Source organism: Lepidochelys kempii, chromosome 20 (assembly GCF_965140265.1).
Source record: "Lepidochelys kempii isolate rLepKem1 chromosome 20, rLepKem1.hap2, whole genome shotgun sequence".
Classification (NCBI taxonomy): Eukaryota; Metazoa; Chordata; order Testudines; family Cheloniidae; genus Lepidochelys; species Lepidochelys kempii.
The window spans coordinates 18,583,436-18,596,853 of record NC_133275.1 but is presented as its reverse complement, the minus strand read 5'-3'; the positions used below and the strand labels follow the sequence as shown (position 1 = coordinate 18,596,853).

The 13,418-nt window shown below is 44.8% G+C and overlaps 1 protein-coding gene across 6 annotated transcripts in view; it reads left to right on the top strand.

The window, feature by feature from the left end:
- The window catches only part of ATF7 (activating transcription factor 7), a 108,077-nt gene that overhangs the window by 75,816 nt on the left and 18,843 nt on the right, over positions 1–13,418 (top strand). For 5 of the 6 annotated variants that reach the window (XM_073319013.1, XM_073319015.1, XM_073319011.1 and 2 more), the window contains 6 exons: positions 628–785; positions 3,972–4,071; positions 5,328–5,441; positions 6,784–6,936; positions 8,707–8,904; positions 11,975–12,083. In XM_073319013.1, the coding sequence (XP_073175114.1) occupies positions 628–785; positions 3,972–4,071; positions 5,328–5,441; positions 6,784–6,936; positions 8,707–8,904; positions 11,975–12,083 (832 nt within the window). The remainder of the gene's footprint in view (positions 1–627; positions 786–3,971; positions 4,072–5,327; positions 5,442–6,783; positions 6,937–8,706; positions 8,905–11,974; positions 12,084–13,418) is intronic. The other variant, XM_073319016.1, reaches the window with a different exon arrangement.

The window sequence follows — 13,418 nt, the reverse complement described above, 5'->3', positions numbered from 1 at the left end:
CTTCCTGTTTTTACGTCCTGGTTCATATTGTACTCCTTACCCAATAGGGGAGCTTTGGGGGCAGGCTAGTCCTTCTCTGGATCTTTCGCTAGTTACTCAGGTGAGCTGCTGGGTTGCAGTTGTGGCCTGAATGCTACCTGTGGGCCTAGGTTTGAGGACTGGGATCCCTCACAGGTTTCTTCAGATGAGAAGAATCCCTGAATAAGTTAAGCAATTTTTATAGGGATGGGTCCACTGTGCCCTGGTGATTGTTGTAGTGGCCTAGAACATGCACTTATAGAATAATATAGGTGGCAAAACTGCTGGTTGCATAATTACGCTTTGTACGTATTCCAGCTTGGGCTGGAGCCACTAGTTTTTAGAGGAGGAGGAGTGTCTAACAATTTCTGCAGGACTCTGGGGGTCGGGACTTTGGGGTTCTATTCCTGGCTCTGCCACTGAATCACTGTGACCTTGGGTAAGTCCCTTCCCCACTCTGTGTCCGTTTCCCTATTGGGGTGTTGTGAAAGTTGGTTTAATGTTTCTGAATCACTCAGATTCTCAGAAGAAAGATGTGAGAGAAGGCACATTATTACGATGAGGCTGATAAAGTATCTGTCCTTACTTTTGTTTGTTGATTCTCTTTAGGAGATCACTTCAAAGCCTGTTATAATTTCTACTCCTACTCCAACCATCATGCGTCCAGGGTCACTGCCACTACATTTGGGATATGACCCGCTACAACCCACTCTTCCCTCCCCTACCTCTGTCATCACCCAGGCTCCACCTTCCAACAGACAGCTTGGGTAAGAAAGATGCTAAGACTTGACCAAGATTTTAAAAATTTGGTGTCTAAAGTCAGGCTTTTAATACTGTATTTAAGTGCCGAAATGTGACCTGATTGTCAAAAGCGCTGAGCTATGTGCAACTTCCACTGCAGTTCCATGTATAACTGTAAACGCTGTCATGAGAACTAGTTATAACATAAATTAAACATTTATGGGGCAACCCCAGGGAAAGAAAAACAGTCCAGTCCTGATATCCTTCCACTGGCAATACCTTCACTGCCTGTAATATAGGAGGTTTGCCCAGCTAAGGACTTCAGAACGTACTTTCACAGATTCATTTTGCCAGAGGATCATGAGTTGCCTTTGCTACCTGATTAAAAGGATAAGACTTAGATAAAACTGCAAAGTTGTTGAATCTTTAATAGCTTTGGGGATTTTCCAATACAGCTGTTGCTTCTGAAGTGAAACCTCTACAACCTTTTGGCCTCCTTCAAAGTCGGGTTTTGCTTCTGTAGCTATTTGTTTTCAGATAACCCAATGATCTGCTCTTCTTGCCGCTGGAATAATCTAGACTCGAGGCTCAAGGGCATGCAGTGAAGTGGTTATGAGCGCATTGCATTGTGGGGTAGTTTCAACTTTATATATAAAAGGAAGGCGCCTAAATGATCCAGGAAATACATTACAATGGGCCTTCAGGAGAGGTATATTTAGCCCTTGCTCTGTTCTTTGGTGTCAGGATGCTTCTGTTGTGCCATGGTTGTTACTTCTTTCTAATTACCCTCTTTGAATCTGGGTCTTTGCATTAACAAGGCCATTTTTTTGGCTGCCAATTCATATTTTTGTGTGTTTGTTTTGACCCCTTGGCACCATCAGTCCAGACTTCCTGACGGAAAGTTCTAAATCCTGTCTCCAGGCACCCTAAGGGTTAAATGATTGTCTTTGTGTTTTGAAAGAGTATTGTGTTTGTTTTCCATAAACTAGACTCAAGCTCAGGTGTAATGCTGTCTTCTGGAATTGAAGCACCAGAGCATTGCCCTGCTTGGAGAAATAAAATGAGAACAGTCCATGTATTGAAGCTACAAAGTTAGGCCTGTAGTGCAACTCGCAGGGATGTCAGTGGGACAGAGAATGAGGGCAGGGTATGAACTTTCTGTAGCTAAACTTTTACACTGGGATTTTCAAAGTGGCCTGAAGGATCTGGATTCCCAGATTCTATGAGAATTGAATGTCTAGATTCCCTACATGGCTTTGAAAGTCCCACCCCTAGTCGGTAAAGGTATGAACTTGAATCTGGCCCAATTTACCCCTGTGACTTTCACTCCCATCCCATCTCGCCATTACCTCAGCACAGAACCCACAGTGTAAATGTTCTTAGCTTAGCCAGCAGCGGCCCATCATCCCTCTCATCAGGGCTAGGAAGAAGGGATGGTAGCAGTGGATTTTGTCGCCATTCCCCAGATGCCTGCTTAGCACCAGCCCTGCTCTTCCTCTCCTAGCTGTTCTCTCTGCCTCTATCTTATGCTGTCATGAGCAGGGGAGGAATAGGAGAATCTCCCATAATAAAAAATAGGGGAAAATGCAAGGAGAACAGGTTTTTTTGTCTCCGCTCTGTCCTGACCATGTCAGTTCAGAAGCCACTCTTTCTTCCCTCTCCCACACTCTTTGAACAGGGACTTTTCAAATGGTGGGCCCAGGCATGGTGGAGTCAGAGGGAGAGGGGACATTACTGCAAGTCATCATTTTAAATAGTAGGTTTCAGAGTAGCAGCCATGTTAGTCTGTATCCGCAAAAAGAAAAGAAGGACTTGTGGCACCTTAGAGACTAACACATTTATTTGAGCATAAGCTTTCGTGAGCTACAGCTCACTTCATTGCCCGATGAAGTGAGCTGTAGCTCACAAAAGCTTATGCTCAAATAAATTCTTTAGTCTCTAAGGTGCCACGAGTGCCGCAAGTACTCCTTTTCTTTTTTCTTAAATAGTAGTGCACTCTACGATTGAGGCAGGCTGCCCCCATCCCTTATTTGTCACTGCATTCAGAAGCTGGATGAGCACATTAGCCGGGTGTTTCTGCAAAATGATCAGCAGGGGGAAAGGTTGTTGGCATTTTTACCTGTCGTTCTTAGGCTACAGCGTAAACACCCCTTGGCAGTGAATGGAGCTCTTCATGTTTCTCAGACCTACTATCTCAGGCGTTCTGCAAACAGAGCTGTCTGTTTAGGATGTTTTCTCTGAGGGTTAGCAGTGTTTTTAAATGAAAGTTAAATTAGTGCACAACCTCATTCTGCCATGAGGGCTGTATTAATGCATCTGTCTAGCCAGAAATTTATCAGTATGTAGGAACAGTTGATCTAGTACCCCAGCCTGCCTCGTGCTTCTGTGGATATGCCAGTAGAGGGCACCAGAGCAGCAGCAGGACTCCACTGAATAGCCCAGCAGCTACAGCAGAGCATCAAGGGCACTTTTACGTGTCCTGGTGAGTAAGCCCATGTGCCGGCACGGAGTGTTACATCGCTCCCCTGAAACCTGTGACTGAAACCCAGCATTGGTTCTGTTTGCTTTGCTGTGTGTTTTGGAGCAGAGCTTCTGTTTGCACTGGCACAGGGAGAACTCACGGTGGACTAATTCCTCCTCCTCCTAAAACAGAGAGCTCAATGTGTAATATTTGGTTATCCTCGCCCTCTGTTCAAATGTGTCCAGCTTATTAAAGTCCAACATCCCTTCTTAGGGGCATCTGGTCTTTGTGCTTTAACAGCCTTATGCTTTTTGGCAAGCAGGCCCGCAAGCTTACATAGAGGAGTTAAATAAGGAGAGTCGTAATTCTTCCATCAGCATGTCCTGCCAGCGCCAAGCAACAAATGGTTATCAGACAACTTTGCCTGGATACCCAAAATGTGATGTTAGCACACGTCAGTTAATACATGTTAAGAATCTCAGGTAGACAAGGCAACGTATACTTGAACACGTGCTAAACTAGGCTTTAATTTGATCAATTTAGCACATGCTAAAGGCGCTGCACTTTGTCTATGCTAGACTTTTAAAACATGTAAGTTAGCCTGTGTTAGCTAACATAATGCCTTAAATCCTAGTCTAGACAAGGCTAGAAATCGCCTGTATCTTGGTGGGGTTGGGTGGGGGCTATTTAGTCTTGTCTGTACAGTATAAACTTGAATTGACATATGTGAGCTTGAATTGTGTTTCTCCAGGTCTCCTACAGGCTCCCTCCCACTTGTCATGCACCTTGCGAATGGACAGACCATGCCTGTCCTCCCTGGCCCTCCTGTACAGATGCCTTCTGTTATATCGGTAAGAGAAACTTCTAGCACATTCTCTGTGGTAAAGGAGGGGGCAGTTTTTCTCCTGCCCAACATATGCAGATGCTTTCATTTGCAAAATTAAAATACATCTACCCCTCTGTGTGAGATAAGCCTGAAGTGGAAGTGGGCAAGGGCTGATGCTAGCAAGGTAATAACAACATGCCAGTCACACTAGAGGCCAATAAGGCTGAAAAATAAAGCCTGGTCTGGGCAGATGGCTCACACCATTGATCCAGGACTGGGAACTGCAGGATTCCTGATTAGTTGGTTGCATTTGGAACGGAATGCCTCAGTTGAAACCATTCGAGCTTACAGAGAACATGTTAATCTTTGCAGGCCAGGAAAGCCGCCCCAGCCTGGGCAGTCCGCGAAACGGTAATTTATATTTAACACTGCAGGTTTTACTTCAGCCTAAGGAGAATTTTTCAGGGTATGAAATTCACAAATAAATATACCTTCTGGTGGGCTTGTGTGTGTTGAGTGAGTCAGCCTGTGCAAATCCCGTGTCTCCTGCTTGGCGGGTATTTTGTGTACTGAGTGGGTAATTCCAATATACTAGTTCCTCAGGTAGTAGGACTGCTGAAGTTGCAATCCACCAGTGGGGATAGGGGAATGCACGTCTGAATGGCCAGTGTGCTAAGAATTTGGCATGTAGGACATCTCCGTATTTTCTTGAAGTATAACTCATGCTCCTAGCACCTTTCATCAAAGTATTTCAGTGTGTCTTCTAAAACAGAACTAAAGCTCCATTTCCCCTGTTTAGGTAAGCCAGGCAAATATGCCTGCTTTACAGATGGGGAAGCTAAAACTTAACCAGGGTGGTGCTGCAAGTCCATGTTAGAACTGGGCATAGAACCCAGATGCCCCAGTTTTCCCATTCCTCTAATGGCCACCTGGCAGCATTGCACCCTTTGGGATACAGGTTTTCTGGGTGTGAGGGAAATGAGAGACCTTTCACGATATTTTGCCACCAAGTATATTTCGCTTTCTGTCCTCAGCTATTGGTTGCCATTGCTGTGTTCTCTTAAATAGCAGCTGTGGCCACCACAGAGGTGACTGCCCACCTTTGAGTGACTGACGAAACAATCCCCGTGGCCATAGTTTATAAAGTTTGTCAAACGTTCTAGGCTCTCTGCATTAAAGATGCTTTGTCAAGTGATTATTATGATGCCATTTCATGCGGGACGCTTCCAGTAGCAATGACATAACTTCTCAAAATGTGTGTGCTCTTCTCTCTACATGTAGCTGGCTAGGCCAGTGTCCATGGTGCCCAACATTCCTGGTATTCCTGGTCCACCCATCAACAGCAGTGGTTCCATTTCACCATCAGGCCTTCCAGTGCACTCTGAGGCTAAAATGGTGAGTTCCAGAACATAGAGAGAAGCCTATTGACCTGTGCCGGGGAGATTGCTTTGGGGGATATATTCATAGAATTGTCGTAAAATCCTTCACTTATCTCCATTAGACCCTCCAGAAAAGAGTGTATTTAGAATCTCTATACTCATGACCCGCTCATCCTTCTAAAGAGACACCAAAAGCTCTTGAATAGATAAGCCCAAATTAGTGAGCTTAGACTGCTCCCCACTGAAATCCTTTGCAGCAGTAAGAGTATCTTAAACCATTGTAGGAACACTGAGAGCAGGTGTTATAAATATATAAGAGTATTAAGTTGTTCTTCATTAAATCACCCAGCACCGCCTGTCTGCCATATGGACCTTACATATTATTGTCAAGGCAAAGATTCCTGATCCCATCTTAAATATGGGACATGTTGTAAAGCAGTGGATTCCTGTTCCAGTATGACAGATGGGGGCAGGGGGGAGAGAGCCAAGAGGGGAGCGGCTGTGGTGTAGTGATCTGGCAGAGTACTCTAGTAATGGTTTTCAGTGGGATGCTCTTCCAACTGTAGATTTATGAAGGAATTTCTTTCTCCGCCTCCCCGGCTCTTAGAGCACAAGTGCTCGGTGCACACAGGAGGAAGAAGGAAAGTAGGGATGAGGCGGAGGGAAAAGTAAGTTTGGATACAAAGATGGTGAAACCACGTTTGTCTTGCTGAAATAATATTAGAGTGGACTTGTTTGCAGTGAGGGCTTCCACGTTATTATGTGCTCCATTGCTGCAGTGACCTTGGTGCTTCCAGGAACGGCTACTACAATTCCACACTAGCTAGGCATTTGCAAAGATTCATTCTGCATTCGTGTACTGAGCTGAAACTAGAACCATTGTGGGGGATAGGAGGGTAAAAATTCTTAAACTCTGTTATGTGTGTGTAAATATATGCCCATGCTTCAGTCTCCTTTCATCTGGGTCAGTGATTGTGTTAGTGAAGACCTCCCTTCTGTGTCCCTCCCCATGTGTGAGACCCACCTCTTAGCATCTGAAGGCTGTTCAGTCTCCACAGTCCATTTGGTCCATTGTCCTTCTGCAGAGACTGCCAGCTGGGGAGCTGATGAGTGCCAATTGCTGTAGTGATTTTGTGATGCAGACACCTGTCTGTTCTGAACTGGATTGAGAACCACCATCTATCTTCACGTGGGCCACCCAACACCTGCCACATGATAACAGCTTTTGGCTGGATTTGAATCCTCCTTTGAAAAGTGTGAAGAATAAGTTATGTTAGGGCCTGTGTCTCTGAGGCGAATGGAGAAGGCTGGTTAAAAGCACTGAATCCCATTGATAGTTTTGTTCTCTCATTTTACAGAGACTGAAGGCCAGCCTGACGCACCAGGTTTCTTCCTCACTGAATGGCAGCAGCATGGTTGTGGGGTCAGCAAGCACGATGGTGACCTCACGTCCAGAGCAGGGTCAGATACTTCTCCAGCACCCAGATGCACCTTCTCCCGCTCAGCCACAGGTCTGCTCCTTCTTAATCTTTGAAGATATGATGGCTTAAGATGATGATGGAGGAAGCAAAGATACTGGGAGTTCTAGTCTGCTAGGAAAGGAGTGGGGAATAACCTCATGAATCTGTCACTCTCTGCTCAGACCTATATGCTATCCAGAGCTGTGGGGTTTGGGGGTGGGGTGGTTGGGGGTTGGGGTTTAATGTGTGTGAAACACTCCTTTTTGTAGTTTCTGTTACCATCACTGTCAAACAGTGCAAGTTAGATTTAGGCAACAGGCACAGTTACTTGATGTGTTCTAGAGTTTAGAAAGAGTGTTTTGCTGTCTTTTCCTTTTTAATTACTAGGGTTAAACACTCCCCTCTTAGGCAATCAACCCCACTTGCTCCTGCCAGCTAACCAAATGCCAGCCTTCCATCAGAACTGCCACCTGCTCCATCAGTTAGAAAGGCTTCCAAAAGTTTAATATCCATATGCTGTCTGACAGTGAGTAGTGAAGTGTAACTGTGCTCTCACATTGTGGCTGTGTAATTATAGAGCCTATGCAGTAGTGCTGGGAGGACTGAGTCTGGGGTGATTTGTCCTTGTTGGTTTTTCCTTTGTTCCCTCAGAATACAGCAGGAGATTGCAGTGTTACAGAATCCACTCTTAAGTGCCTGTCAGACTTTGTACAATGATGTTAGAGCACAGCTGAAGATTGGCTGTGTTACACAAAAGCCCATATTCCCTTGCAATAGTGTCATGTATATCTGTAAAGATGGCTCTGTTGAGTTGTTTCCCTCTCACATTGTAACCTGTGGTAAGTTCCAACAATATGAAGCTGAATAGTCCTTATTTTTTTCTTTTTTTTAACTTTTTTTTTTGGCTGAGGCAGATGCTAGGGGCTGAATTCTAGTGCTGGTGGAAATAAGGATTAAACCAGACGTGTTCTGCAGGCTTCTCCCTCACAACTCCTCCCTGGCCACGGTTCCAACCAGCAGCATTGCCTCCTGCCCATCCATGATACTAACTCCGCTCCTCACCCTCCCAGCTTCCCTGCTGTTCTAGTCTTGAGGCATTTGTCCTTGTAAATTGGGGTGGTGGCTTTGTGATATGGACAAATATCTACTGAAGATCAGTCTGAGGCAAATCAACTTCTTTTCACTTAATGAGCTGAGGTGGGATTTAAACTGTAGTCTCGCTAGAAAAGTGAGCATATTTAATCCACTACAAGAAATACTATCTGGTTCCTCTCCTAAACCCATAATAATCTAATATCCACCACTTGTCTAGAGATCTCCACTGTATGTTAAAAATATTCAAATCATCCTGACACCGAGATAGTCGCCCAGAACTGAAACTTCATTGTGCATCTAGGACATATTGCCCATCCATCAACATGTGTCACAAGATTCGGTGTTTGGGAGGAAGGATGGGCTTTTGGATAAGGTGCAGGACTGAGAATCAGGGAACCTGGGTCTCCATCAGAGACTCCCAGCGTGACCCTAAGGGAGTCACTTAATCTCTCTCCCTCACTTTCCCTGTCTGTAGAATAAGTCTCAACAAATCTGTTTGGACCTAATTCATTAATGTCGGTAAAGTACCTTGAGAACACTGGAAGCTGCTGTGGAAAAATGGAGTGTTTTTTAGTTTCAGAATCAGCATCTGACGGATCCTACATCCTGACTCTCCAAGCCAATTGGAATTTGCTCTGGACTCAGTACAATCAGCGTGGATAACTGTCTGGTTTAATCAAGTGTATGTTTGTTTCAGTAATTCTCTTCCTTCTGTCCTAACTCCAGGTTTCCCCTGCTCAGCCCACGCCCAGCACCGGTGGCCGGCGGAGACGCACGATGGATGAAGACCCGGATGAGCGCAGGCAACGTTTCCTGGAGCGGAACCGCGCTGCAGCCTCTCGTTGCCGTCAGAAACGCAAGCTGTGGGTATCTTCCCTGGAAAAGAAAGCAGAGGAGCTCACGACACAGAACATCCAGCTGAGTGTGAGTATGTAACCATGGAGTCAGAGTCCATCTGCTTGGCTGCATTGCGTCCTCCACTCCAAGGAGGACGTTTTTACCGTGGTGCCAGAGGCACTGTGTGCTCTGGTGGTGGTCTTTAGTTTGTGAGAAACCAGAATCCCTAGGGACAAGTGGCTAGAAATGTTGCAGGGTTTTTTTGTAAGATGTTTACATTTTTTGTGCTTGATTCGCAAAAGCTTGTGTATGTGCCTCTGGCAATGGAAACCAGTATTTATAAAGGATCATCAAGTCCTGGATAAGCCAAAGGTGAAAGAAAAGGAGCAAGTGGAATTTTGTATCAGCATTTCCAACCCCCTCCGCTGCACACAATAAATAAGAGCTGCGCACCCAGTCTTGCCCTGAGAAGGATGAAGCGGGTAAGGGAGAATTTAGCATTGTGCCCTGCCACTCATCCTCTCAAGACTGCACCCTGGAACATTCAGCTGCTCCAGCAACGTAAGATAGGTGCTGGAACAGTGCAAAGGCACCAGGAAGCTGGTGTATCCTAAATGAAGACTCCCCTAACTTGGGAAGAGCTGTCAACTGGCACAAAGTCAGTGTAACTGGTTTCTGCTCTATTTTCCACTGCTTGGGACTGGAACCACAGGCCAGCAAAGAGGGAACTGCAGCTGAAGCCCAGGGCAGTTCAGATTCTCCTTGAAAATTGGGGAGCTATAACTAGCTCCCTGGCAGCCTCTCTCCTGCTGTGCCAAGCAGAACGATGCGTAATTCCCTTCCCATTGCAATTAGTCCCTTCTCAGCAGACAGACCAAGGACAGAAAGGATTCTGAAGACTGAACTCACGTCCAGTGTGGGCTGTTTCCCCCACTGGCTTTCAGTGACTCATGCAGTGTGCTTCAATAGCACTAATTACGATATTTTCATCCTCTTTGTCACACTGTCTGGAGTGGCTCACAACTGTGAATGCCTGCCACAAAGCAGACTGTCAGAAACAGGGCAGATCCCCCAAGCTGGTGCTATGTTCTATGATTAGATTTCACCAACCCAGTAACAAACGTGAACTCCTGGATCACTGTACCAGTCTTACCATGGAGTCACAGACCAACTTAGACTCTCCAGACTATTTGGCCACCCACCCAAACAGAACTTTGTGATAATGGTCACTTGAACCAAAAATCACACCACATCAGGTTGCTCCCAGTCCCAAGAGACCAGCCACTTACCCCAGATCAACTGGTACTCTGAATCTTACACCAAAGACAACCCTGGCACTGGCAACCAATAGTAAATTAACTAAAGGTTTATTAGCTAAGAAAAAAGAATGAGAGTTATTGAGAGATTAAAGCAGCTAAAATATCTGTCCAGGTGAATCACAGTTTGTAACTCCGAATGGTGGCAGCAACATAGTAAACTGCCAGTTTCCCAAAAGTCTTTCCAGGGTACCTAGATTGTCTCTGGGGATTTCTGCTTTATATCTGGTACACTTCCCTGTCAGAGTCCAAAGATGCAGGATCTTTTTTTCAATCCCTTCTTATAGCTTCTTCTCACAGAAAGCAAGCTGTCAGTCTCTCTACCCACCTGGGCTTTTCCTTTGACAGTGAGTGAGGAATGCACTTTGAGTCTCAGACCTCCAGTCATCAGACACAATGGCTATTTGCTTTGTAATTAGCACTTTTTCTGATAAAGTCCTTCATTAGCATTCCACAAGGCTTCTTTGATGTCTGATGAGTTATTTAGTTACAGCGGTATTTACAATGTAAATGTTTGATGTCGCATCATAACAGGATACAGATGAGAGAAAATAATGCACTTAACATCCCATTAGTTTTATGAAGTTTAAACACCCAAAGCACATATACATTTAACAATTGCTTTGATCTATACTAATACACAAGTGAATTGGCCTGAATACACTCTGACATGACCTGGTCTGCCAGCGTCATACTTGTCACAAGATAATTGTAGAAATTGTTTTCCTAGCCAATTTCAAAGTGCAGTTGACTGGGTTTTCCAGATACAGGGGGGACAGATGTTAAGCACATCTCAAATTTCAATTACAAACATGCTCTCTGAAATTCTCAGGGGGAAAATTTTCCACTAATAGCTGAGAGTTAACCTAAAGTTTTTGAAAGCATGAACATTTTTTGGTTTGGTGTTGAAAGGAATGAGAAAGGTATGGAATTGGCTTCAGAATGGACCGCTGCTTGCAACCTTATTTGTGGGGAGGTGACAGAAAGAAAGGATGGCCTATTGGTTACTGTGCAAACCTGGGACCTGGATTCAATTTCCTCCTCTGCTACAGACTTTCTGTTAAAAGAAAAGGAGTACTTGTGGCACCTTAGAGACTAACAAATTTGTGACCTTGGGCATGTCAATTTGTGACCTTGGGCATGTCACTTAGGCTCTCTGTGTCTCAGTTCACCACCTATTAAATGGGAGCCATAGTAAGTACTTTAGATGGATAGATGTAGGTCTGAGCAGCCTCCACTCAAGTATATAACAGGCTGACACCTACAGACTCCTTCTCCATATTAAAGGTAAGAGTGGCTGTCATGTTCTGAACAACCTGAGGTGGGACTTGAGGTCCTATTTTGTTGCGGGTGTGGCCCTTGATATATCAAAGAACAGATGTCCCTGATACGGTTTTACTCTGTATAGCTGTTCATGGTCAGTCCTCATTAATGGTCCTCTTAGAAAGCCTTTTTGGCCTTCAGAGAGATGCCACTTGAATTTTTAGCTTTCCATCAAGTTCAACAAAATATTGCATTGACTCTTATTGTTAGCATTTCTTCCATTGGTGGTGGTGGCAAGTGCATACAGACTAATTTTACATCTGGAACGTGGGATTTCCTGGTAAGGTACGGGTCTGTAAGAGGACAACCTTGCAAAGCTTGTTTTGAATACACACTCACTCACAAACACAACTTTTTTATTAAGGGTTAATTTGTGATGACCAGAGTCTGTAGACCTCAAATGACGCAAGAGTTTGGAGGTAAACTTTGAAGAGTCTACATGTTAGTATTCTGCCACAGCTAAGGGATATTATTCTGAACACTCATGATCCCTGTACATGTTGTTTTCTTTACCTCAGAATGAAGTTACACTACTGAGGAATGAAGTTGCTCAACTTAAACAGCTACTGTTGGCTCACAAGGACTGCCCAGTCACTGCACTACAGAAAAAAACACAGGGGTATCTTGGTGAGTTGTGACTTGCCCTTGCCAGCACTGTACCTTAGGGTACATCTGAGTAGAATTAAACCCGAATACAAGACTTACGTGAACTTAGTGTTCCTGAAGGATGCTAGATTGACAGCCCGGTGGGCTGGTGTCCTCTCTCCACAGGACCAGGTAAAGCACAAGCAGTGGCAGCGCAGGCTTCTCGCATGCTGTACCTGGCCAATGTGCCTTATCCCTGCACTGGAGCAAGCCACCTCAAGGTGGTGACAGGGGAGTTCTGCCCTGGGTTTCTCTGATGCTCCCAACAAGAGCTCCAATTAGTGTCAGTTGTTGTGGCGGTTCTTGTGATGTGGTCCCCTGTCCATTAGAAACTGAACTTGGAACAGACAACTCACTTTGTGTAGGAACAATAACAGTGGTAACATTCTGTCACTACCAATTTTGCTCCAAGACCTTGTATAGCAGGCGATCAGATATCATGGTGATGACTACAGTGTAAAAGCTTTGATAATATAATGTATTTGTCCTTTTGTCAGTATGTTTCCCTGAAGCATGAAATATTCTACATGCATCCATCACTCAAACTCCCATTTCTCCCACGAATCTGGTCCAGAGTTGCCCCGAACACTAGGTGTCCTTCTCCACTGTATTATACTGCTCAGTGTTGGAAACTAATGCTGCTGTTTAAGTGCAGTTGCAGTCGAAAAGTCCAGACTCTATAAATGATATCATGGGGTTCCATATTCATGTTCTCTGCAATTCACATCAAACTGGTTCAGTTTACAAGTGAGAAGACATCTTTATTTTAAACTGCTTGCCAGTAGAGAGACATGATGGGTGAGGTAGCATCTTGTCTTGGACCAGCTTCTGTTGATGTGAAAGACAAGCTTTCAAGCTTACTCAGAGCTCTTCTTCACATCTGAAAAACATACTCAGTGTCACAGCTAAATACAAGATGGAACAGATAGTTTAGCATAAGGAGTTAATACACGTTTCAAGGGGACCATTCAAGGCGAAGTGGCCCATTACCACCTCTCCAGTCATAGGGAGTCTTAATTCTCGCTATTACTGGAAGGGTGTTAGTGGACCACTTCACCTTGAATGGACCATCTGTTCCATTTTGAGGGCTTGTCTACACTACAAAATTAAATTGACCAAAATTACGTTGACGTACAGCCACCACAGTAATTAAATCGCTTTTGCATGTCCACACTATGCTCCTTGTGTTGGGGTGTGTGTGTCCTCACTAGCAGCGCTTGCATCGATGCTGAGAGCAGTGTACCATGGGTCGCTATCCCACTGTGCAACTCACCACCATGTGGTGCAGGGTGTTTTGGAAAGGATTTGCAAAGCCTC